Source organism: Staurois parvus, unplaced genomic scaffold, assembly GCF_062004578.1.
Source record: "Staurois parvus isolate SC_StPar_1 unplaced genomic scaffold, SC_StPar_1.0 ptg000354l, whole genome shotgun sequence".
In the NCBI taxonomy this organism is placed as follows: Eukaryota; Metazoa; Chordata; class Amphibia; order Anura; family Ranidae; genus Staurois; species Staurois parvus.
The window spans coordinates 3,327,413-3,355,380 of record NW_028318150.1 but is presented as its reverse complement, the minus strand read 5'-3'; the positions used below and the strand labels follow the sequence as shown (position 1 = coordinate 3,355,380).

The 27,968-nt window shown below is 40.8% G+C and overlaps 1 protein-coding gene across 2 annotated transcripts in view; it reads right to left on the bottom strand.

Moving 5' to 3' along the window:
• EPB41L4A (erythrocyte membrane protein band 4.1 like 4A) overlaps window positions 1-27,968 on the bottom strand; it is a 350,398-nt gene that overhangs the window by 116,102 nt on the left and 206,328 nt on the right. For both annotated transcript variants that reach the window (XM_089684738.1, XM_089684739.1), the window contains 3 exons: window positions 20,569-20,656; window positions 8,337-8,425; window positions 2,789-2,852 (listed from right to left, as the gene is read on the bottom strand). In XM_089684738.1, the coding sequence (XP_089540864.1) occupies window positions 2,789-2,852; window positions 8,337-8,425; window positions 20,569-20,656 (241 nt within the window). The remainder of the gene's footprint in view (window positions 1-2,788; window positions 2,853-8,336; window positions 8,426-20,568; window positions 20,657-27,968) is intronic.

The following is a 27,968-nucleotide window of genomic DNA, read 5'->3' as shown; positions in this document are numbered from 1 at the left end:
GCCCTAAAAGCACTTACGGGGAAGAGAGGAAAGAGTGAGGATTTCAAATTCCCAGACTGGGAATGGGGGGTGCTGATAGCTCGGCAACCCCAGAGGTAAGTACAGTGGGGACGGGTGGGGAAGGCATCCAGCAATAGCTCACCTTTACATTTTTTCTGTAAAGTTGAACTAACACTTTAACTGAGCAAGATGAAGATAGAAGCTGATTGGTTACCATGCACAGCTGTTCCAGACACTGTGTGCTCCAGTTTTTAATACATTTCTCCCAAAGTCTATCTCAGGACACATCTCTGGACTATATACTGTATGTCTTCTTCTTATATGTTGCATGAGTTCATGACAGTTAGGCAATATTCTAGATGTATTTATGCCATGTTTACATTGTAATTGCCCCATGTTTGAGCAGTGGTAAATCCAGTTCAGGATGTGCACGTCTTAATGTCTTACTGTATTTGAGCAGTTATATGTTTTTGGTGCATTTCTGTATTGTGTAATTTATGGAAAGATTAAATAAAAGTGAAAATAAAAAGAAATCATACAGCACACCATGCTCCTATGTGAAGTACTAAGGCCTCACCCTCATTTCCTACATTGTGGGCATCAGGCAGGGCTGTCCTTTATCCCCCTTTGTTTGTCCTAGCAATCGAACCTCTAGCCCAATGGGAAAGCAGTGAATTACCTTATCTGGGCATTTATCTGACAAACTTCTTATCCCCACTCTTTGAGGCTGACTACCCACCCTTTTTTCACAACTCAATCTCCTTCTGCAGACATGGGCTGACTACTCTTTCATGGCTAGGCTGCATTGTGGCCAAAAAAATTACATACCTACCCAAATTGTTGTACTTGTACTGAACCCTATCTACCTCGATATCAACTTCTACCATGCGTACAATTCACAATCAGGTAATGCATTTCATATGGTGCAATCACAAACCTAGACTTTCAAAGCACATAATGTCCAAACCTGGTCAAAAGGAGGCCTGGGTGTCCCAGATTCTTTAAGATACTTTTAAGCAGCACAGCTGGTCCAACTAAAGAAATATCATGGTAGTCATGAAACTTAGCTATGGGTCGCATTGCAGGCAGTCTACTGCACCCCACTGTTCACATATAACTTTCTGTGGCTACACTCACAAGATGGATGTTCCTTGTGACATTATTTACAAATGTGGGAGGACCTTAAGTACTCTGGGGGTCTGCTCTTCCTGCACCCATCACTGCTATTAATTTTAAGTAATCCTGCCTTCACCCCAGGTTTTGAATCACCACAGGCTTTCAGGCATTCCCCAGAATTGATCTCCCTTCTATATAACATGTGTATCTCCAAATTTACTCCACAGCCTTTATATTACATGGGCATTTGGGAAAAGGACATAGAGATACACCAATTGATAAGTGGGATCAAATCTGGCAAGCCAAAAAGTCCAGCTCCTGGGATGCAGAGGCAGACAAGACCAAACATAAAGTATTACTAAGGTGGTATATGTTGCCAATCAGGCTAGCTCGTGTTAACCCTGGTGCGCAGCTGACCTGCTTCTGTGACTGTTCAGACCTAGACACATTCCTCCATATTTGGTGGTCCTGCCTGGTGGTACATAACCTATGGTCACAGGTGTATTCTCTCCTTGGAACTCTATTACAGAAACCCTTACCAATGATACCATAATAAGAACTTCTTAACCGGAATCCCAAAGGGAACACTAAGCAGCCATTCATTCTTGTGACCCACGTCTTGACCGCCACAACACAGATGATAGCATTAACTGCTACCATATGTATATCAGAGGTTAAATCCCAGATGCAATGGGTGATGATTAATGAGGAACTTTCAGCTAAACCCCAGGACACTTTACCTAGATTCTAAATTTGGGAACAGTGGGTCACTCAATTTCTCCTAAGGGACTTTGATTGTCTCCCCCTGGAAATTTCATTTTTGATACTACCATACTGGAAAATTAGTATGGACTGTGAACCCAGCAGGCCACTCTTTCTCTCATCTCCCTTCCCTTTTCTGTCTTTCATAGTATTTTTATCTCTCCGTAAGCACTTCATTTTTCTCTCTGTTTAGGTTTTTGCCCTATCATAGGTTCCTTAATTTCATTACTGATACCTAACATGCAAGGAATGCATCCAGTAACAATTCCTAGGTTGTTTACATGTTTCTAATACAAGGCTGATGAACCTTACTTGCTCTTGTATATTTGTGAGCTGTGCACTCTAGTGACCTATGTAATACACCAATTTATGCTTATTGGATACTCATTGAAGTGCTTATTTGTATATTTTATTCTCTATTGATTTACATAAAAGACTGCACAAGAAAAAAAAAAAAGAAATATATGAATGTTAAAAAAACAGTGCACTGCAAAAGGCCTTTCATTCAAGCAGTCACTGCTGGACCTCCCCATCCTCACAATGGCAAATGACCACACACTGACATTTGTCAAATTCTGCTTCTCTCTTCCAAAGGAAATAATTTTTTTGTGATAATAAATCATAATCATGCATAAGTTCCAGCATGCTGGAAGATTTCTATTACAAACATCAGTCAGCTGTTGTCATATCTAGCTCAGTTATCAATCAGATAGTGAATCTATACCACAAATTCAAACTATTGCAAAAAAAGGAAAAATTTTAAAAATATTTATTTATACACGCAATGAGAAACATGTTGCTGAAACTAAATTTGGTTGTATAATTTATACTTTTACAGCACAATACAGCAAGAATTAAAAAAACACATGCAATTCAAATTATGTATTGAATGAACATTTATTTCACTTACATCTTTTCCAAGGACTCTTAGTTCAAACTGTGTCTCTTTAAAATGAATTTTTGTGATTCTAGGCCTACAAAGAAGATCAACTTTCTAAGTAAACAGTTATGCAAAAGAAAACACACATAAAAGAAACATAAAACACACAACTGAAATGTCTGTTAGCGTTGGTCAGATTTGATTTTGTACATTACTTCTGTAATAAAGACACCATTTACACTGCTGTGTTTCAAGTGGATCTTTACCTCCTTGTGGCATGATACTCTCTGCATGCTGATGTGAATTCATGCTATAGTGATATAAAAAATATTTTCTCTATTACTTACCTTTACTGGGTTCCCACTTCCTGGTTTTTGGCTTGTGATGTAGCCAGGGCCTCCCAGATGCCCCTGAAAAGGCTATGTCACCAGCGCCTTTTGGGAAGATGTCAAGCCCTAAATATCCATTAAAAATGTTTTTTATTTCTTTATAGATTAGAGTTATGTATAGAGCATGCACAAGATGAGGAACATGACATCATGCTCCTCATCTTTCACTATATTACACTCATCTGTTTGAGAAAGGAAAAAATATCTTTCTCAGAAAGTCTTTTTTTTCCAGCAGGGTAGTGCGGTACAGCACATATGCAAGATGCGGCACTTCCACCTTTTCCTTTGCTGGCGAACCAATGACATCATGCTCCTCATCTTTCACATGCACTATATTACACTCATCTGTTTGAGAAAGGGAAAAAAATATTTCTCAGAAAGTATTTTTTTTCCAGCAGGGTAGTGCGGTACAGCACATATGCAAGATGCGGCACTTCCACCTTTTCCTTTGCTGGCGAACCAATGATATCATGTGCCTCATCGTTCACATGCACTATATTACACTCATCTGTTTGAGAAAGGGAAAAAAATATTTCTCAGAAAGTCTTTTTTTCCCAGCAGGGTAATGTGGTACAGCACATACGCAAGATGAGGCACTTCTACCTTTTCCTTTGCTGGCCAACCAATGAGATCATGTGCCTCATCTTGTGCATGCACTGAAATGAATGGGTTTTTTTTTTGTTCAAATGGTGATGTGGGTTTCCAATCACCAGTTGCACAGTGGAAACTGTCTGATGAAGAGGCAGGTAGATACCACTAAGTTTATTTGTTTTAGTTTGTAGAATGTATTTAGATAGTTAGGTTTTCTAGGTTAGGGGGTCCACTTTAAAAGCAGATCTGTCACAAGACCAAGCAACCAAATCTCATCTTATCATAAAAAAATATGTAAGTGGTTGTCCTTATTGAAAACCACATGCCAAAATTATTAACAGATCCAGAATTATGGTCAGAAGAAATGATATGCAAGTAGTGACTTTCGGTATTAAAAGTCAATTTTGGACCTGCTCCTTCTTCTTTCTGAGCCTCCCTCTTGAATGTAAAGGGTTGTTAGAAAATGTGTTTTGATTGACATTTTTGTCAATGATTTTTTGTGATACAATATCAACATATATATAAAAATAACAAGAGCAGGTGCAGGTTTAACAACAAACATCTCCAGGAGAGTATTATGTAAGAAGCAAACCTGATGTTGAAATGCTGCTGCTATCTCACTAAATAAATATCTGCATTCCATTCTCAAGCACCAGAAGAGAAAAGCAAAACAAATGGTGCTGCAATGTAAAGCTAACTTTTAGCTGCTAGGGGCCAGTTATGAATATGCCCAACCACTGAGACTTGATATACAGATCACGATGAACTGCAGAAAAAGGGGTGAATATTTGTGATTATATGTCCCCTACATATTGCCCTTGGGCATATTTGTAAGACATAATTAGGCTGATTTACTAAACCAAAAACTCCAAATGTTTGCATATGAGAAAAAACAAACTTTGCAAGAGCATTCGTGCCTGATCCAAGAAAGATTTCACACCAATATCCTAGGAAGTAAAGTGCGTTCTTCTTCCAATATAGTTTCTGAGCAAAATGTTTCCCATGCAAACACGGCTATATGCACACACGTTTGTGTGCAGAAATGTCAGAAGTACATGAATTAAAGAAATGACAGGGAGGAAAGTGTTTCTGGAGGGCGATTGCTGGCTTTTCATTGGTGCAGTTAGACAAGTGTCAGAAGCCATGGTAAGAACAGGTATCCAGCATTACCGACCAGATTCAAAATCTATCCCTGAAACCAGCTAATGAGGCAGCCACAAAATGCATGCTTTTACAAATTCATCTTTCACATGCACACATTTTTGTGAGTCAGGTTTCTTTAAAAAAAACAGCCAAATCTATATACAGTCATGGCCAAAAATATTGGTATTCCCACAAAAAGTGGAAAAACAAAAAGCCAAATCTGACACATACCACACAAAACCCCAAAAATCAATCACTTCCTGTAACCATCAATGAGTTTCGTACACCTCTCTACTGAAATTTTGGACCACTCTTCTTTCGCCAACTGCTTTAGGTCTCTCAGATTGGAAGGGTTCCTTTTCCCAACTATTCTGTGATCTCTCCACAGGAGCTCTATTGGATTGAGATCTGGATTTATTGCTATTGCTGGCCAGTTCAGTACTCTCCAGCACATTGTCTGAAACCATTTCTGGGTGCTTTGGGTCTCTGTCCTGCTGCAAGACCCATGACCTCTGACGGAGACCCAACCTTCTGACACTGGGCCCTACATTGCACCCCAGAATTCTTTGGTAGTCTTCAGATTTCATAATGCCATGCACACGGTCAAGACATCCAGTGCCTGAAGCAGCAAACCAATCACAAAACATCAGTGAACCTCCACCATGTTGGACTGTATTCTTTTCTTTAAAGGCCTCATTGCTTTTTTTGAAAACAGTAGAATTATGGGCTTTACCAAAAAGCTGTAATTTTGTTTCGTCTGTTCACAGCACATTCTCCCAAAAGGAATTTGGCTCACTCAGGTAAGTTTTGGCAAACTCCAATCTGGCTTTTTAATGTTTCTGTATCAGCAATGTCTTCCTGGGTCTCCTACCACAGCGTCCCTTTTCAATCAGATGGCGGCATACAGTGCAAACTGACACAGTTGTACCCTGTGCCTGAAGATCACCTTGACCTTGTCTGGAAGCTGATCAAGGTTTTTTAGCCACCATTCGAACAATCCTTCATTGCAATCTTTCATACATTTTTCTCTTTCGTCCATGTCCAGGGAGATTTGCTGCAGTGCCATGTCCTGTAAACTTCTTGACAATGTTGCACACAGTGGACACAGGAACATTAAGATCTCTGGAGATGGACTTGTAACCTTGAGATTGTCCATGTTTTTCCACAATTTTGTGTTTTCAAATCCTCAGACAATTCTTTGCTGCTGTTTCTCTTATCCATGCTCCATGTGGCACACAGAGACACACAACAGGAAGGTTAACTGGTTGCCAGTGTGATTTCTATATTGTCAGCATCGTTAATTGATACAGATGAGATTAATTACAAATTACAGGAACATCACAAACTTGGAATGCAATTATTTATTACAATTTTGAGAGGGTACCAATAATTTTGACCAGTCCATTGTTGGAGTTTTGGGTGGAATGTGCCAGATTTGGCTTTTTGTTTCTACACTTTTTTGTGTCATACCAATACAAACAAAAGAAATAAACATGAGAATGCCTAAACATTTGTAATTGCAACAATCTTCTGGGCGAAGTGGTGTATTACCTGACAGAAATGCAGGGGTGCCAATATTTGTGGCCATGATTGTATATATATATATATATATATATATATTTATATATATATATATATATATATATATATATATATATATAAAATGTATTTAAAAAAAAAACAAAAGAAATACAGTCAAAAACAGATTTTTTAAAGAAATTTCTTCAATTGGTGTTTTCATTTACCGATTCAAGCCTTTCTCTCAATCTACAGAGGAATCCTACAAGCTTTAATGGTCTGCTTTTACTTGAATTATAGGTTCACTTTCAGACAAAGTACACTTATTCTTTTTGCCTTTCTGCCATAGCTTAAATGATCCTAAACTCCCCCTGCACAGATTTATACTTACTGACATCCAAGGGCTCAATGGGACAGTTTATATCCAGTGATGAAAGGCTCACTCTCCTAGCAGCACCTGTGCAATACAGCTCCATAGTCTTCTTCCTCTACCTCAATCTTTCAGCCGGGAGAAGGCCCCATAGAAGTCTACAGGGATTTACTGCGTAGGCCAGGAGAGGAAGTCCTTCACCACTGAATGTAAACCACACAGGTCAATACCTTAAGTATACCTCTGTGAAGGATGAGGGTGGGATTATTTATGTCAAAGCGAAAAAAAGATAAGGTGTTTTAACCAAAAGTGTACTTATTCTTTAAAGGGGACTTGCACTTTGCCCTGATCAAGTAAAGTCCTCATGCACACTGGATGTTTTTACAGCTACTGTTTTTGTCTTCTGACATTTTTTTCTACAGCTATGAAACCCCCCCAGCAGGTTATCGTATGTGTCCATGCACACATAGACTGTAATCAACGTTTTTTGGCTGGGACAATTTTTGGCTGGGAAAAAAACCCAGGACTAGTGGGTTTCTAGAGGAGTTTTTTAGCTGTAAAAACACTCTAACGCTGAAAAACAAAGCAAAACACGATAAAAGCGTTTTGGGACCTTTTTTTTTGTTGCGATAGAAAAAACGCTAAAAACCGCAAACGTGTCAAAAAGCCACTAAACACTAATGCAAAAACGCTAAAGAAAAGCTGAAAAACTTACGTCTTTAACATGACTTTACCCAGATAATGTTACCAGCGTTATCAAAACACCCAATGTGCATGAAGACTTACTGCACCAAAGTGGACAACTGCAAGGTCAACAATTTGTATGCAGACCAGCAACAGCATGCACACTGTTAGCTGAAAACACAGCACAAGTAATCAGGTTCTGCTGTATGCAAAGGAACTACCATTATGACAAAAGGAGAGAGCAGATTGAACAGATAAATGACATAATTAGTGTGCTGCTGCACCTTCATTGACTAATAAGCAGGCTTGCCGTTTTATTAACCATGCTGTATATTAACACTACAGTGGAGATGAAGGGACTGACTATGCTGTCTTCAGGGGTGCCTGGGTCAAAAAACTGGCCCAAAAGAACTTCAAATCTTAAGGCATGTAAAACAGTTCCCATATATTGCATAGCTCTGTACTTAGCTGCTTGTCTGTCTTTTGGTTTTAAAACCAAAAACAAATCCCTTTTCAACTCTTTACCTGGCCAAAGCTAACCTAGCCCACCGTACCCCTCTCCAGATCCATACTTACCTCGATCGGACTACTGTGTCCTTAAATGTTTGTTTACAGGAGGCACCCCAAGTCTTCATTGTCCCAGCTGTGCCTGCATAGTGCATTAGCAAAAATGTCTCGTGAGGCTTAAGAAGCTGGGGGCACACCCCCATAGGAGTCTAAGGGGAGCTACTGCGAAGACATGACCAGGACACAGAGCTGCAACTATTGGATCAAGGTATGTATTTTGGGATGACAGGTTAGGTTTGAGTCAAATAAAGGGGACACAAACAGTTAAATGCACTGTACTTTTAAGTTATGAGAAACAATTTGTATGTATACTTACCAGAAATACTTCCCAACTTGCTTTTTAGCTTTGTATACCACCAACCCCACAGGGGTTAGGCCTAGAAAATATTCAGAGTTGTTTTCTCCCTGCAAAAAAAAAGACATAAACAGGTCTTCAAAACAACATAAAAATATGACAGACTGCCACGGCAACCCCACTTCCTTCAAAACGTCCCTTCTTAAGCTGGCCATGCTTCTTAAGCTTAAATTTTGGCTGATTCCTTGACAAACTTCAATTTAAAAATCTAAGGAGCTGGGTGGAAAAAAGTTGGTTGAACAGAGACTGCAACCAATCAGCAGTCACCATTCAGGTATTCTGACAACTGTGGGTACCAGCTATCAAAATACAATAGCCAGCATCAACAGATTCATCCATCCATGCTGCTTAGCATGGATGGGGGAATCTATGGATTTCTCTCATTCAGGATAGACAAAATAAATGATTACACGTATGGGCAACCTTAGCAAGGAGCCCTTTGTTGTCTTCCCACAGTTCAGGGCCTGCCTGATTTATTTCAATGAGCAAGGCAACAACTTGCCCTTCCTGCAACATGGACAAATGAAGTCCAATAGACGTTGTAGACTACTATGGCAAAGGGTACTGACTTAATCATCATTGACCACACTAGAAAACGATCTACCATGAGATGGAGAAGCAATTCTCAGAACCCTTCATAAAGTGGACATTTCCTCTTTAAGTAGCAAGTTTACCCAAAATTTGAATTTTCACTTTGGGAGTATGCCAGTAAGTTAAATCACCCAGCAACTCAAGCATTGAGAAATCCACACTGAGGTTTAAGGCACTGCCTCCAGTCATTACAAAGCCAAGCAGCCATGACTCACTCCTCTTGATGCATTCTCTGAAAAACAAACAGAAAATTGGGCAATAGAGAGAGGCCATGGATGGGCAGTGTGAGGAAACCTCTGGTGGAGTGACTACACCTGGGAGATAAAACAAGCCGGAAAGAATTTAATTTATCACTATCCTCTCAAAATTTAAATATCACAGTGAAATTACTATTGAAACCAATGCCAAATATAGCATTACAAACCAGCAATATAAATGATTAACATACAAGGAATTTAACATATTTTAATTACTTTTAGGCATAGAATATACCCAGTGGCAATTAATAGTAATGCTAAGTAAGTGAGTCCACTATTCATCAATATAAGTCATAGCTTTCATTTCATAATTATTCCCTTTCAGAGCTGCAGCTTTTCAGCACATTCACTAAGCTAAGCAAATGTATAATAATATACCGTACTATTCCTATGATTCTCAGGGAAGAAAAAAACTGCATTCATATTATGAATACCTAAAAATTACCTTCTCTTCAAGTTCACGGTCTATGAAGAATTAAATGAGGTTAAAAAAGCAGTAACAGTGGCAACAGAGGAAAATCCCTGAGATAATAGTAATGAAATGGAAATATTTACTTTGGAGGAAACTTCATATCTGTAATTGAATACATGGCATACATTTATTCTGCGCTTTTTCTATGAGAAAGAAAGGACGCATTAAAATTATTTTATAATATTATAATTTAAATATTCACATCTGCAGCTAAGAGATCAAGTATAAAATAAATAAAAGCAGTCTATTAGGGAATGCTATTCACTTCCTTGGACTTGTGACATGTGGTACAAGAGAAAAGAATCGACGATCTGTAAAACAATTCACCTATAGAATATTCAGCGTGAACACGCTGAAAAAGACGACACAGTGGAACAATTGTTAACAGCGGTTTCAAAGCTATTCAGGGTAAAAGTTGCTATTTCTCAATGAAAGAATTCAGTATGTAAGCTATCTAAAGGGAGGCCATAGCAGTACAGATGTCTCTCTGAAAACACCACATTGGAAGATATCAGCAAATTGAGCACTAAGCCCTCCAAGACAAGGAATGTAACATATTTCAATTACTATTAGGAGTATAACTTACAGTACATTGGAGCAAATAATACTAAAAATAAGGGGTCTATTTATTATAGTGGTTCTAAAAGCATAAGGCTTTTTACCTTAATGCATTCTCTGCATTAGGTAAAAAAAACCTGTGTTCAGCTCCCTCTTCCTCATCCTTATACTTACCTGAGCTCGATTCAGCTCTGTGCGCGAGAGCAATGTCTTTCTCCGCTCTCTCTCTAATTACTGGACATGGAGGCAGCCTTGGAAGCCATTGACTCTTGCTGCTGGGGCAGGACCGAGCCATGCATGAGTGTTACCGTAGCAATGCTATGCTATGGGGGAACTCGGAAGGAGGGAGGAGCCAGGAGCACGGGCGGGGAACCCCAAAAAGAAGAGGATCGGGGGGTAAGTATAACATGTTTGTTATGTTAAAAACAAAAATTGTTTTCCTTTAGGCACTTTAAAGCAGCGAACTTTGAAAAAATCCTCCCTGCAAGGTAAAGGCATAATGAGCACATTATGAAAGACTTAGCTTGAAATGAAGCCTCCATCCTTCCAGGTTTGCAAGCTGCAGACACGTGAATGGCCGGGTGTGCTGTTCCATCATAGCACATGCACCGGTGACACCACCTACTGCCAACCAAGCAAATGTCTCCTAAATGGTGCACGTTTAGGAGATATTAATTTAACCTACAGGTAAGCTTTATTATAAGCTTACCTGTAAGCAAAAATAAAAATCCAGAGTTTACTACCACTTTAATGTTTTCGCCCACAATTCACACAACTTTCACGCAAGATTCCCACATTTTTTAAGTAAATCTTATGTGAAAATTATGTGAATCCTGGGTGAAAACATTGAAAAACCGCCCTGCCCCCCACCACACCTAACATCCCGCACACTATAACCTCCCCAACACTCCGCTCCTTCAGCCTTGCTACCACTGAGGAGGTCACTAAGGTCTTCTCAGAAGCCCATCTCACCACTTGCCCCTTGACCCTGTCCCCACACAACTCCTCCGGTCACCTTCCATCCTACGCTCCCTCCCTCACCCACATCTTCAATCTCTCCCTCTCTACTGGCGCATTCCCCTCCCCCCTAAAGCACGTGCACATCACCCCTATACTCAAAAAACCCTCTCTGGACCCCACCGACCTGAACAACCTTAGACCCATCTCCCTGCTGCCATTTACATTCAAGCTCCTTGAGCGCTTAGTCTACAATCGCCTAAGCTCCCACCTCACTGACAACAACCTCCTCGATCCACTACAGTCTGGCTTCTGTCCCCTACACTCCACCGAAACCGCCCTACTCAAAATCATTAATGACCTGCTAACCGCCAAAGCTAATGGCCACTACTCAGTCCTCCTACTCCTCGACCTCTCTGCGGCCTTCGACACAGTTGACCACCCCCTCCTCAATGAACTACACTCCCTTGGCATCAGAGACTCCACTCTCTCCTGGCTCTCCTCCTATCTATCCCAACGCTCCTTCAGCATTACCTATAATGCTACCACCTCCCCCTCTCTCCCCCTCTCTGTTGGGGTCCCCCAAGGCTCTGTCCTTGGGCCCCTTCTCTTCTCCATCTACACCTCCTCCCTCGGCAAATGAATACACTCCCACGGCTTCAACTATCACCTCTACGCCGATGACACGCAAATTTACCTCTCCACCCCTCACCTCACCCCTTCAGTCTCCGCCCGTATGACCCACCTATTGAACGACATATCAGACTGGATGTCGCTCCATTTCCTCAAATTGAACCTTTCCAAAACCGAGCTCCTAATTTTCCCCCCAGCCCGCGCCCCCCCCCCCCCATTCTCTCCATCACGACCAACAATGCCACCATCAGTCCCACCCCGCAAGCCAAAGTCCTAGGTGTCACTCTAGACTCAAACCTGTCCTTCCAACCCCATGTCCAACTCATGCAGGCTCAACCTCCGCAACATCTCCAAAATACGTACGTTCCTAACCCCAGACACTACTAAACAACTCATTCACTCCCTTATTATCTCACGTCTGGACTACTGCAACTCCCTTCTCACTGGCCTACCCCAACACAGGCTATCCCCGCTTCAGTCTATCCTGAACTCAGTGGCCAGACTCATCCACCTTACCAACCGCTCCACTTCTGCCACCCCCCTCTGTCATTCCCTCCACTGGCTTCCGATTGCCGAACGCATTAAATTCAAACTACTAACATTGACATACAAAGCCATTCATAACGCTGCCCCAAACTACCTCACAGACCTGATAACCAAATACCACCCAACCCATACTCTTCGTTCCTCACAAGCCCTCCTACTTTCTAGCTCCCTGGTCTCCTCCTCCCACGCCTGACTGCAGGACTTCTCCAGGACTTCCCCTATCCTCTGGAACTCACTACCCCAATCCATCACACTGTCACCTACCCTCCTCACCTTTAGGCGCACCCTGAAAACCCATCTCTTCAGAGAAGCCTACCCCACCCTCACCTAACAGCCGATCTTCTCCACTCCTCCTACCACTCCATCCCCCACAGCCACTTCCTCCTGTACCACTATCCCCTCCCTCCTAGATTGTAAGCTCGAAAGAGCAGGGCCCTCGAACCCCCCGTGTATTGTTTTGTTACTGTGCTGTCTCATGTACTGTCCCCCACTATAATGTACAGCACTGAGCAAACCTTTTGGCGCTATATAAATACTGTATAATAATAATAATAATAATAATAATAATAAAAACAGACCCATAAGTAACTGTGTTTTGTTTTTTCTTTTTTTTTTTTTTTGTTACAGTATTTCCATCCAACAGAAAATGTGCAATATGTTCAGCCTTATGGTTTTTACAAGGAGTAAAGAGATAGACCTGACTATAGATCACATTCCACACACAAGATTGCCAGGTTCTGGAACACTGAAAGTTTGAATAAAGCAGACAATTTGACACTGGTCAGCAACATAAAAGCATTAACTTATATCCTGGAATCCCTAGGGCAAGGAGTTGCAACTTATGTTGATACCAGCCTTCAAGTGCTGGGCAGGGTACTTTGAGTTGGATTTCCCAATAAAAGAGGGTACTTCTTCCAAAGCACCAATATTAAGTAACAGATGGGCACTGTGTTTATGTGTTGCCTACCTGCCTGGTCTCCCCCTCACTTGTGAACTAGTTTTAGGGTTCCTCTGGACTGCTAAAAAGTTTAGTATGCATGTGGGGGAAATGACACTAAAATTTATATAAACATGCAGACACACTGAAAAAAAGTGGTTGGAATGGATGAAGTAGAGAAAGGTCAGAATCCTTCTCCCACTGCCACTGGGGCCCCTTTACTTGTCACCAAGAGATAGGATCAACCAGGTAAACCAGAGCATCTGCAGTAAGAAATAAAATACAGATATGCACAATCACACTGAACTAATTTTAAAGAGTGCAGTATTTTGTTTATTTTTTACCTTTACAAACACTTTAACATCTTAAAGCAAAGAGAAAAGCCATGTATACAAGCCCTAATAAGAGTGCCAGGAGGAGTTATGGATGACAAAAGAGGATTATGGGGAAAAGAAGCAGGTGAATGGGGAGCTTTGGAAGCTTACTTATGACACTTTTATGTAAGTAGTAAAAAACCCACTGCAACATTTATATCCCCTAATATTTACATTGGACACACATAACACAATGTGAAAATACAACATGAAATCTCTCTAATAATGGGCTGTCTTTTAACATTTTAATGTCAGCTAAGTGTGCATTGTTAACGTAAGAGAACAAATAATCAGGGCTTGCCTAGTGATTAGTACATTCGCTGCGTTTTATGAAAGGTAAAAAACAAACAGGCATTCGTATGGAAGGCTTCATTCTGGAATGTCTACAAACATGGTTCAGGAGTGCCTGGCTGGTAATATGTGGGCTCTAGGTGTGAAATGCTAGAAACATATCACTGCTATAGAGACCTCTGATTTCCGTTACAAATATTTCTGAGTGTCCAAAGCTGCAACGTTAGAGGGAGACAGGGTTAAAATATTTTATATGAACAGAATTTTACAAATCCCAGTAGCTGTATGCTGAATGTATTTCTAAGAGCTTATTCACAATGTGTGCTGTGACCTGCGTTTTTCTGCTTTGGATAAAGAATAAACTGTAAATATGCAGGTCATAAAAAATAGAATGTGCTGGAGCCGGTGCTGCACTAGACTGCATGGTAAAACTCTGCATTTTGCTGTACAGGCTAGGGTGCAAGTAACCTACAGCAATTTAGGTATTGCTCATCCACAGCTGACTATGCTAGTTGCCAAAAGCCCAAGGGCCCTTTCACATCAGTTCAATCATGAAAACAAAATACATTCCTTTGTACATTCATCTTTAGTTCAGTTTACTTCCGTTTTTCATGTTTCTGTTTTTTGAGTTGTTGAAACAAATTGTAAAAGTATAAACACAAAATATGTTTCTTGCCTAGAAACAGATGTAGACATCATTCATTGACATCCATTTATGTCCACAAAAGTGGAAAAGGACATTGTTGTTGTTTTCGTCTGCAAACATATATGGACTAGGATGTAAGAGGTTGTAGCCCGCCCATAGACAAACATTGTTCAGTCTAGATCTGTCTGAGAAACTCATGGACAGCCACAGTGTGATTACCATAGTTAAAAGAGAAGTATAGGTTTCCTTAAAAAAAAATGATACTCACCTAGGTGGATGCAGCATTGGCGCTGCATCTATCCCGCAGCTTCTATGACTGAGAACTAAGCAATCAAAGACCGCTGATCGCTCAGTCTTCCATCTGTCCTTCCAAAGTCCTTGGAGTCATTCTGGACTCTAACCTCTCCTTCCAACCTCATGTCAAATCACTTACAAACACATGCAGGCTCCACCTCCGGAACATCGCTAAAATACGCACCTTCCTTACCCCAGACACCACTAAACTACTCGTACACTCCCTGATTATCTCACGCCTTGACTACTGCAACTCCCTCCTCACCGGCCTACCCCAGTGCAGGCTCTCCCCGCTTCAGACCATCCTGAACTCAGCGGCCAGACTCATCCACCTCACCACCCACTCCACCTCTGCCACCCCCCTCTGCCTATCCCTCCACTGGCTCCCTATCGCCCAACGCATCAAATTCAAACTACTCACTCTGACCTACAAAGCCCTTCACAACACTGCCCCTAACTACCTCACCAACTTGATTCCCAAGTACCACCCTACCCGTACCCTTCGCTCTTCACAGGACCTCCTTCTATCTTGCTCCCTGGTCTCCTCCTCACAGGCACGTCTGCAAGACTTCTCCAGGTCCTCCCCCATCCTCTGGAACTCACTACCCCAATCCATCAGACTGTCACCTTCCCTCCTCACCTTCAGGCGCTCCCTGAAAATCCACCTCTTCAGGGAAGCCTACCCCACCCTCACCTAACTGCTGCTCTCCTTCATTCCTCCTACCACTCCATCCCCCACAGCCACTTCCTCCTGTACCACTACCCCCTCCCTCCTAGATTGTAAGCTTGAAAGAGTAGGGCCCTATAACCCCTCGTGTGCTGCTTGTAGGTGCTGTAATGTTTCATGTATTGTCCACCCCTCTATTGTACAGCGCTGAGCAAACCCTTTGGCGCTATATAAACTAGATGTAATAATAATAATAATAATAATCTGTAGAGAGCCCCCCCCCCACTTTTCTCCTCACTAGCTCTGATTGACATTGCTGCTGCCTCTCTGTTCAATGAGGAAAGAGAGAGCTGAGAGAGCGACCACTCTTGTGCACATCGCTAGATTGGAGTCAAGTAAGTATTTAGGGGGACGAGCTGCTTGCACAAAGTTTTCCACCTTAATGCATAGAATACATTAAAGTTAAAAACCTTCTTCCTTTAGAACTACTTTCAGTTTAGGACAGATTGGTGAAGGGAACTGGACCTCACATTTGTATATTGTTTTATAAGGACGTAAAGGCCTTTTTGCGGATATGGTTTTAATAAATTCCCTACTCATGTTTGGTATTGTAAGCTGACAGAACTGTGTGCATTTTGGTTATTATAGATAGCTTTTAAGATCAAAAATGTTTAACTTTTTAATTGCCTTATATCAGCTACATGTAACTTCCTGTACCCCATTAAAAAGATGAGCAGAAAAAAAATTATAACAAGAGGGGATAGCAGAATCAAAAGTCAGCCCAAACAATAAGCCAATGCTGGATCCAGCTGTAGTGGTGAATCTAAACATCCCTCACCTGGCTATGCTGCATGGTAGGGGAGACTATTACAAGACTGATTGCACAGTATTACAAACCCTTTGACATGTAAAACAGTAGCCACATAAACTGTATATTTCCAGTTCAGAGTTTTATAGCACATATGAATTAATTTACAGCTTGTCTCTTGTGGTTTATGTCATATGTTTTCTCCATTTGTTGTGTCAAAATTCACTTCAGTCTTTATTTTGACTTGATTTAGCAAAATTAGCTTGTTTTATATTTTACATTCAAGACACAGAACGTGGTTCATAAATGTCAGACAATTCTATACACCAAAACAAATGAGAATGAAACCGGCAGAATGGTCTATTTTACGTTATATATGTTTATAATTACATTGTATCTCTTTCTCTTTATTGTGCTTTAAATGTAGCTTAGAAATATATCATTGTTATCGATTTCTAAGTCCAATTACTGCTTTTTTTAATACTTAACAGACTCTTGGTATAGTAATTACAGTGCCATTATTAGTCAGATAGACATGGGACCCTGACATGCATGAATTCAATGTTTCATTATTCACAGCACTGAGGCATTTAGTGATGGCTTATGAAATCTATCTCAATCTCATATGCAGTTCATTACAAAAACAAAGTCCCCCTTTCTCCTTCATGAATGCTATCGTCTTGTATAAATTAAAGCCAGAAGTTATTTGGATCGCTGTCAGAATAAAAAGTCATAGTGAAATTAGCACTCCTAATCTGCACTCTTATTCCAGGTCAGGGCCACAGAAAGTACTGAAGCCACCGGATACACATGACAGCTAGATCACTGGCATTTTCAGATGAAGAGCTTAGCAACAACAGCCTACTGATTCTCTCTGACACTTCATTTTACTTTGCAATAATTATTATGAAGGTTATCATGTGTTTTTACTGTATAGAAAAGTAGATCATATTTGTTTCTCTATTGCAACAAAAACACACAAAAAATAAAATTTATGCACACGAAAAACATATCATAGCTTCTTAGAAGTGCACACCAGGATGTGATAACAGCCATTTGAGAAAGCAGTGGAGAGAACAATGATTATACATTGTTAGTACAGTAACCAAGAACAGCCTTATATCTATAAACCATAATTAATGATTACTGTGTAAGACCATATACTGGCAGATCTTGCAATGTGATTGAAAGGCAGAGAGAGATTTGTCCTACCTCCCGCTAATCAAACAAGTCACAATCAATTTCCCCTACTAAGCCAATGTTTTATTGCATCACAAGTGAAATTGAAGCCCAGCTGTGGAGAACTTTAAAATTATCCTTTGCACTGAGGCTGTACCCGCGCTGCAAGGGTTAATTGCTTGTATTTACTTCCCTGAACCTCTGCGCTGCTAGACTGTCCCTCTCAGCATCCTTTCCCCCATGTTCTAGTGGTCTAAGGTCCTGACATCATTAAGACCAATGCAGGGTCCATAGCCCTGCAATGGACATGATGACATTGAGGGACAGTCCACCACCAGAGCGTGGGGGAATTTTGCCTGCCAGAGGAGCAGAGGATCTAGTAGGTAAAAGCACTTCTCTACCAAAAGCAAGCTATTAACTCTAGAAGTACAGGTGCAGCCCCACTACAAGAGATAATTTTAAAGTTTCCTAGATTTGGGTTTTAACCATTTTGTTGCCAGAACCATTTTTGCACCCATGTTTATAAAAGTAATTTTAGGTCTGAAGATTACATAAAATCCTCAAAACATTATATATTTTCTGAAAGCAGACACCCTAAAGAATAACATAGTGGTAGTTATATCACACAATATTAGCGAAACGGTTTATGAAATGCAAAATCTCAGTAACAAATACCCTAAAGCTAATTTTGAGGGCACACAAACACAATGAATTACCCTATCTTTGGTAAAATAAAAAAATATTAGATTATGCAGAGTAAATAGATACCCAACATGTCAAACATTAAAGTGATTCTAAAGGCTTATTTTTTTTTACGGAAAAAATAACAAACATATGTATACTTACCTGCTGTGTGCAGTGGTTTTGCACAGAGCAGCCCGGATCCTTCTCTTCTTGGATCCCCCGCAGGCTTTCCTGGCCCCTCCTTCCTGTCGAGTGCCCCCACAGCAAGCAGCTTGCTATGGGGGCACCCGCTGCTCCATGAGTCCATTCACACAGCCCCAGCTCAGCCCCACTCCCTCTCTCTATTCATTGGCTCACCGGCTGTGATTGACAGTAGTGGGAACTAATGGCTCCTGCTTCTTTCTCAGCCAATGAGAAGAGGGAGTCCCGATATAGCTGAGACTCCAGTGCACATCACTGAATCAAGAGGGGGCTTAGGAGAGTATTAGGGGGTGCTGGGGGAGATGCTGCACATGAAAGGGCACTTATACCCCCTTCCTGCCCAGGCCAAATTTCAGCTTACAGCGCTGTTGCAATTTGAATGACAAATAAGCAGTCATGCGATATTGTAAATTGAAATTTTTATCTTTTTTTATTTTCCACAGACATAGAGCTTTCTTTTGGTGGTATTTAATCGCCACTGGGTGGTTTATTTTTTGCACTATAAACAAAAAAAATGCAAAAAAATGTGTTTGTTTCTATTATAAAATTTTGAAAACAGGTAATTTTTCTCCATCACTAATGTGTGTTGATGAGGCTGCACTGATAGGCAGCACTGATGAGCACTGATGAAGTGGCACGGATAGGCAGCACGGATAGGCAGCACTGATAGGCGGCACTGATGATGCTGCACTGATATGCAGCAATGATGGGCACTGATAGGCAGCACTGATGATGCTGCACTGAAATGCAGCAATGATGGGCACTGACAGGCGGCACTGATGGGCAGCACTAATGGGCAGCAATGACTGATGGCACTGACTGGTGGCACTGCTGGGCACTGATGGGCAACACCGCTGGGCACTGATGGGCTGCAATGCTGGGTGGCACTGATGGGGGGCACTGCTGGGCACAGGTGGGTGGTATTGTTGGACACTTGTGGGTGGCACTGCTGGGCACTGATCATCAGTGCCCTGATGATCAGTGCCGATCTGTTCTCTGACAGCTGCCGGTTATTGGCAGTACTTTACTCACGCTGTGACAGCGTGTGGGAAATGCAGCCGATAATCGGCAACTGTATTTACCTGGTGATCTGCTGTGTCACTGGACACGGCTGATCACATGGTAAAATGCAACTGTGATTGGCCTTTTACCACATCACGTGATCAGCTGTGTCCTTAGCCGTAACCGTCATTCAGCTATAGCGTGGTTGCCAAGTGGTTAAAATTGCATGTGCCAGTGAAACAACAACAAACTTCAGTACCTTATATTTTCCACAGGAAATGATTTAAAAGGTCATTAGCTTGGAGTTAACTGTGTATAATGGGTCTAAAATGATTACTCTCTCTCCAGCAGGTGCGTTATGTAACGTGTTTTTTTTAATTAAACTTTTATTTTCCACATAAGTGCCTTATTTGAGGAGTTTTTTGGTGACAGGTTCTCTTTAATGAGAAATCAGGGGTCTAAAAGACAGTTCAGTAACAGGGGTGTGTGGCAGCGATCCAGCAGCTGCACAGCATCCAAATCGTTTCCATCTGACAGCCTGCTCCTACCAATATAGGTTGGCAGCAAAAGGGTTAAAGAATTGTTCTCTATTCTTTGGAGAAAAAGAATGATTTATAATATCACATATGTTGTACAGCACATAGGGAAATCAGCATGTGATAACCAGTGCTTCTCCCAGAAGTATTCATAGCAACATATTTATAAAGTGGTGAATGTGACCAAACATTCACTGTTGGTGAATCTATCACTGCCATTTAAAACACTGAGAACCAGGAAGATTCACCTATGGTGAATATTTGGAGAATGTCAGATTCACTGCTTTATACATATACACCATAGTTCTCTGCAGTGAACCCCTGTAAGACAATGCCTATACCTGATGTAGCTCTTGAATTTACCAGCCATATAGTCACCCAAAGAACTGAAGGAAAGGAAAAGTCAAAGCGCCAAATCATCCAAATGCTTGCTCTCCTTTTTAACCTGCACTAGAAAAATGGTAGATGGAATAGGACTGGTTGCTGTAGGGAAAACCTTCACTTTTGCTAGCCCATTTCTAAATAGAAACTACTTTATTACACTGAAGAATAGGACTTACATAAGCAGGATGAAGGTCAACTCCATACATTTCAAGTGATTTGGCAATTCCCAAGTAATTTGATTCAGCTACAGCTGGGACCTGTCCCCTAGACAAACAGAAAAACATGATATTAAAAAAGATCACCTAACTCTATTACAGTATTACATGACATGCAAACAAAAACATTTAGGATCGAACAATATCATAATGGCCTTTGTTGTAATATTAAAGTAAGATGTCAAATGATGAGCAGTCGACAATCAAGAATATTTATTACTTTGATCACTAAAATGGAATTTGTATTATGTGGACCAGGCTTTAGGACTCTGTAAATCTGAGTTCCTGATCATAGGAATCACAGAAATATATGTGTGGGTGGTGGAGGGGGAGGCAAGCGTGGTGCTTAGACATAGGGGCTGATTTACTGAAACTGGAGAGTGCAAAATCTGGGGCAGCTCTGCATAGAAACCAATCAGCTTCCAGGTTTTATTGTCAAAGCATAACAGAACAAGCTGAAATTAGAAGCTGATTGGCTACAATGCACAGATGCACCAGATTTTGCACTCTCCAGTTTTAGTAAATCAACCCCACTGATTTCTTGTGTTGGAGTCTCCAACAGGCAAAGGTGCCAGTTAGTGATTCAGTACTGCATTATTCATCCAAAACTGAAATATCAGTCTCTGGGAGAAAACTTTACTTACTTTTCTGCAAGGACCCATTGCTTTACTCCATAGAATAATATACCAAAATTAGTATTTGTAAATCACCTGCAGCTCTTCATGTGAATTACTTGCTCTGCTTTTGATGTAAATTTTATCACACTTAGTTCTCTAGAGCCTCATTTTCGTGTAATTGCATGTTTTCTGTACCTTAATGAAAGGTATTGATTTCACGAGGTGTTTTGTTCCCATGAACAGCAAGTGGCATCTGCTTCATCTGTCTTCCCACAATGCATATAGAAACAGTGTAAAATATGTGGCATTTTTCTCTGCCACTCAATATTCCAATCTACCGATTGGTGGAAACACCATTTTATAGTGAACAAAAGGCTCTCCAAGCTTCCAGCACCCTTATTAACCACATTTTAGTTCAGAAAAACTGTCATTTAAAGTGGTTTTTCCCAACAGTCTTTCAGTCAATGCACCCTTTAAAATTCTGCTCAATCTCGAGGCACCCATTACAAAATGTAAAAAGCTAAACTAATAGTTTTATAGAATGCAGAAACATCTGCACATGTGGAACACGTCAGAGGTGATTTATTCATCCAAAGCAAATACACCCGTGTACACTGGTACTGACTAATATTCCATTGTTTCTCTTCTCCCTCAGTTTTACTCCATCACTCAGCTAATGTGACACCAGTGCTGATGGAGAGGGGCAAGGGAGGGGCAAACAAGGAATGCTGTGCAGGTGCCCGATGTCCTTCTCATCAACTGATGGCATCATTGTTTTTTTATGTCGGCGGCTAGAAAGTTATAATGATGCACAATGAAAACCTATGGCTTTGTGTAACTAAAAGGTAGGCTTGATCCACCTGCTGTTTTGTATACAGTTTTTGGGGCACTTTTTAGCCATTTTGCCAAGGCACCCCTGAAGAAACCTGAAGGCACCCTGGTTGAAAAAGGCTATGTTAAAGCACTGTGCAAATGCCTCAGTTTATTTAGTAGAGGTCTCCTCAAAATATTTAGGAATATGATTTATGTCACAACAATGATCCAATTTATTTATTTCCGGTATTTTTATAGCACTGTCAATTTAAGCAGAGCTTTACATATATATTGTACATTCACATCAGTCCCTAACCCTCAAGGGGCATACAATCTAAGGTCCCTAACTCACATTCATACAAACACACACTAGGGCCAATTAACCTACCAGCATGTCTTTGGAGTGAGAGAGGAAACCGGAGTACCTGGAGGAAACCCACGCAGGCACAGGGAGAACATGCAAACTCAAGGCAGGTGGTGCTGTGGTTGGGATTCGAACCAACAACCCTAGTACTGCCAGGCAGAAGTGCTAACCATTCAGCCACTGTGCTGCCCACATGTTTAGGTTATTAATCTGAAATATGCTGATCTGGAGTACCAGCTTTTCCAGATCTGCATATTTGTTCAAAGTTAGTGACTTAGAAAGTATTGAAGCCAGAAGGGTTCAGCAATGGTAGTCCCCATACTAGAAAGTATATATAAAATCTGAATTTTACAGGGGACCTATTAGGATGGATGTTTTCCTTCATGGGGACTGCCATAGCACCATAGAAGTAGTGCTAGTTCCCAAGCAGAGAACATCTGGGTAAGACCAGGACTAGTGATATGCCGGTCCTTAAACTAGGAATTCAGACAGATGCAGCCTCCAGCAAAGGACAGAGTCTTGCCAGGTTTGCAGCATTCCTGACAAGTTCCTTGCAATGACAAGTTCATTTGCACTGTGCAAATGCCTCAGTTTATTTAGTAGAGGTCTCCTCAAAATATTTAGGAATATGATTTATGTCACAACAATGATCCAATTTATTTATTTCCGGTACTTTTATAGCACTGTCAATTTAAGCAGAGCTTTACATATATATTGTACATTCACATCAGTCCCTAACCCTCAAGGGGCATACAATCTAAGGTCCCTAACTCACATTCATACAAACACACACTAGGGCCAATTAACCTACCAGCATGTCTTTGGAGTGAGAGAGGAAACCGGAGTACCTGGAGGAAACCCACGCAGGCACATGGAGAACATGCAAACTCCAGGCAGAAGGTGCCATGGCTGGGATTCGAAGCAATGACCCTAGCACTACCAGGCGGAAGTGCTAACCATTTAGCCAGTTTAAAAATATTAAAGTATCTTGCGAGCCAAAATCAAAGAGTCACCCTAATACACGAAACTGGACAAAATATGTCCTTAATATGGTAGGATCGCAGACACCTAACACATAACTACCACTGTGTATAATTAATCTAATCCTATTGTGTTGCGCTCCTTAAAAATTACATATGATCACTTATCCATGCCCTGAACATATGACCATATGTCCATATGAAGACAAGTGAAAAAAGGGAGTCAGATTGTTCGCCAGACGGTGGGTGCATGCTTCAAACAGTCAGCGGAGGACTCGGTTTATATTTGATATGCCTTATATTGAATACAACACATGTGAGTGCATTACTTGGAGATAATAAAGCCATACTTTTAAAAAGGATAAAACACCATGTTTAGAATTTTTTTCCTATATGTGGAGAGACGTATGGAGAGGAGAGTATAGAGGACTTGGGTCCTCGTGAGAAGGGATCAATCCCAGAGGGAAAAATCAGTGATAAAGGATATCCACTATTTAAAAAGGAAAGAGTCTTAACCAAGCAGGTTCCATAAGAGGAGAACCAAAAGCGCATATAGCCTAATTATAGGCAGATAAGGAGGTGAGCTTACATCTGCACTAATGGGAGGATTCACAAACAGTCACGGATTCACATGCAATCACGGATTAAAGATTAATTAAAGCAAAAAGTCACTATATATATTTTTTATGTTATACGGGACACTGTTTTCACACAATATTAATTAAGTATATATGTATATTTATTTAAAATAATTTTATTTGAGATTTATATTGTTTCTTTTCACTAAAAGTGATGAATTATTGATTTAGCTATTTTTTAATCACGGATATATATTAAGAATTAATTTGTTTTTTAAGTAAATTAAGGGATTATTATATATGAAATTTGGTTAAAGGATTTAATTTAGCCAGTTTGCTGCCCATCTAATGGAGCTGATCTCATGGTCATAGGTGAGTATTTTATTTTGTGTGTCTGGTCATTCAGTTAGGCCTGATAGCAAAGCTCCAGGTGGCAATCATGGCTTGTTATATCTGATATCCCAAATGGAGATGACCATTCTTCCTACTTGCTAGAATATCTCCCTACAACTAGAGAAAACCAAAAGGGGAAACTACTGTGGTCACCTACAGATGGGAATTGTGGCAGGTCCTGTTGCTGCACTGGCTGACGGATGTATGGATTAATTGGTGAGTTAAAATGATTATTTTTAAAATGTTCATTATGACAGAGAGATTTTAAACCATAATAAAGAAAACAATCCCCTTTCTGCTACATGTGTCACATGATGTTGGTTTTGGGTAGTCAACCTTTAATGTTGAAGACCAGTGTGAATTTTAACATGGGCAATGTTGACGCATTTAAAACAATTTATTTATAGCCAAGCTTTTTTTCTTTTTAATTGTGTTTTTATAGTATAGAGTAGAGAACAGTTAAACCTTCTGGCATGCATCTTGTTGCGAAGATTTCCTTTCACTTCCTATCCTGCAGATGCAAGAGAATGTAAAAGGAAAGCTTTGCTCTGATGATGACTGTAAAATGTATATTTCCCATCTCTATGGTTCAGTGACAACGGCTGCCAAAATCTATAGGAATGGCCAGTAATGAAATCCATCAAAGACCATGGTATTGTTAAAAACAATGAAAATTGTGGGTGTCGATATTTGTGATAGAGAAAATGATAGAGGGACTAAACTGTTACTTGTATGTATATACAAAACAAATTGACTTTCCAGCAGGGATAGGAACTTTGTGCCATTAAAGTAGTTCTTATTTGCAAAGCTGCCAAAATACTGTGTCTCTATACAGATTATTGTGCTCTGGCATTCACAAGCTTTTCAGGAGTTTAAGAGAGAGCCCCTTGAAGGCAGTAAGCATCCCCAAGATCACAAGAAAGGCATAATTCAGTCTCCATTTAGTTATACAGATTACCCTTTCCTGTGCTTCTCTCACATTGCCATACTTCAATCCACTGCAGTACCACCTCTATCGTTTCTGTCATTTAATAGGTACAGTATGTGATCATGATTACCTTTCTTTATACCTATCAAAGTAGGTGTATATCTTTTCACTCTAATCAGGTTCTTCATACAAAAGATGGCATAGAGACCACGAAAAACAGGTACGCAATTATTATAAAAAATGACAAACAAAAACAACAACCCAAACAATGCATAATCTCACTATCTGGTTAATCATATTTCCTCAGTTTGAAACAAAATAAACCCAATTAATCCAATTATAAAGATATTGCAAAGTTCATAGAAATCCCAATTTTACAAACCCCTGTTGCTCAGGTAATGCCCCTAATGATTTTATAACCTAGGTTATAGCAAAAAGTCCTTTTTTTTCGTGTATATTTCTACACCTTGGAAGTAACGGAACACACATAATGTGATGTTGTTTGAAAGAAATTTGTATTTTGTCACAGATGGGCAGATTTCTCTTCAAGAGCAACAAGGCAGGGAGATCTCTGATTGACCCAAAACACACAAATAATTTCTTCCGCTGTGAGATGAGACACCTAGCTAACAGGTGGGAAGCCTCACTTCCGTCATTCACTATGTGCGTAGCTAGTAATACGGAGTCATGTCAAAGCTTACGGAGCTTCAAAGAGGGCAAATTGTTGGTGCCTGCATAGCTAGTGGCTCTGTGACTAAAGTTGCCAATTTATTTGCCGTGTTGCGAGGTACAGTATGAAAGGTTATGAAGGTATATACAGTTTCCACGAAATGTCGCCTGATAAGCATAAACACAGTCAACATGGTCAACTGACTGAAAAAGCCAAAAGGACACTGTGACCCGAAATAAGAAAACAACTGCTGCATCAATCTCAGTCCCATGAAGACTGAGATTGATAATCAACATCTGCCTTGACACATTCCATGATGATTAGAACCACGTTATCACTGTGGCTTTCAATGCTGGAGAATGTTCATGACATTCATTAGAACTAAGGAAGCCACAGTGAATGCCCTTAAAGGAGAAGTGCAGCCAAAGCTTGTTTGGCTGTACTTCTCCTAAGAATCACAGGAGTGCAGTTCGTTCTGTACTCCTCTGACCCATTTTCAGCCGGCAGCGGGCTAAAGTCAGCTGTCGGCTGATGCCAGTCAGCCAGTCCCGGCTGGGGAAAAATCTTGACTTTAAAATTGGAATCCACCCAGATGTCTGGCCTGGCTCTCAGCGATCTGCTGAGCCAGCCCCTCCGGCCCCCTCCACAGCCCAGTGCTTCAGTAAGCGCTTGGGGGGGGGCAGAGCAGACAGTTGTGACTTACAGTCACTGCTCTCTGCATAGAGCAGCAGGGAGAACTGAGCGATCAGCAGTGTCTGATCACTCAGTTCTCACCCTTGGAGCTGGTGGGGGCAGATGCAGCATCGGGTTGATCCTGTATGATTTTATAAAAAAAAAAACATACTTTTCTTTTAACATTACAGTACATGTCTAGTTGGATGTAAGCAACTACTATTATTTTTACAGTTTCAACAGTGGAATACAGTTATAAAATATGAAAATATGGCAAGAAAATCGAAGATTAACAGTTACATCTATATCTTTATAATCAATTAAACTATTGTCAGTTTGAAGAAAACCCCTCAAAAATATTATACTTCACAATATGCTCATGATTGTCTGCAAAAGGAAACCTTTAAAGTTGAACTACAGTGCGCCTGAGCACCAGAAACAAATAAGCTATTTAATTTATTTTTAATATTCAAAGCAAAATCACCCATCCATCCATGTTTCCATGCTGAATTTTGCTGAGAAACCCCCCTACTCAGGGGCGGACTGACCATTTGGAAACTCGGGCACTGCCCAAGGGCAGTAGGGGGGCAGGGTCGGACTGACCATTTGGAAACTCGAGCACTGTCCGAGGGCCCGGGGTCAGTAGGGGGCCCCATGAGATGCCCCTGGTACCTTTTTCATAGGCTTTTTTGAGTTTGGGCAAGGACACAGGGGCCCCATGATCCCCTATTGCCCGGGGGCCCCATGAGTTGTCAGTCCGCCCCTGCCCCTACCCCAGTACTTCTGTTCATAGCCATCTTGAGTAACGGCATATGATTAATGCAGCATTTACTTTCTGCAGTCCATCTCCCCCTAGCTAAGGCATTCAGGTAGGAGGGTGTCCTTAGCTGAGAAAACCCCTCCTCGTCCCCTAAAGACTCCTGGGATATATGACACCATTTACCTAGGCATGGAAACCAGGAAGTAACTGAAGAAATGTAAAACATGGTTTAAAACAAGTAGATATGCTGCTAGCATTAGTAAATACAGGTGTACCTCAGTTTACGACCACCTCGGTTAAGGTAATTTTTGGTTTACGAATGAAAATCCACTGATAATAATGCCTCGGTTTATGAATTTTTTCACAATATGAAGCAAGTTTCCGCAGGATGCATTGCACCTGCGAGGTTTATAGCGCCGCCCCCGTGCATGCTGGAGTCTGTGGGTAGCACGTGGCGTCGAGTGTGGAGGTGTTGAAGCAGTTTTTGCATCGAGTTTTGGAGCCATTCTGGAAACCTTTTAACATGCCCCTGTGCAGTATTTATGCCTTTAAAATGCACTTTATAAAGAGTTTTGAACAGTTAAAA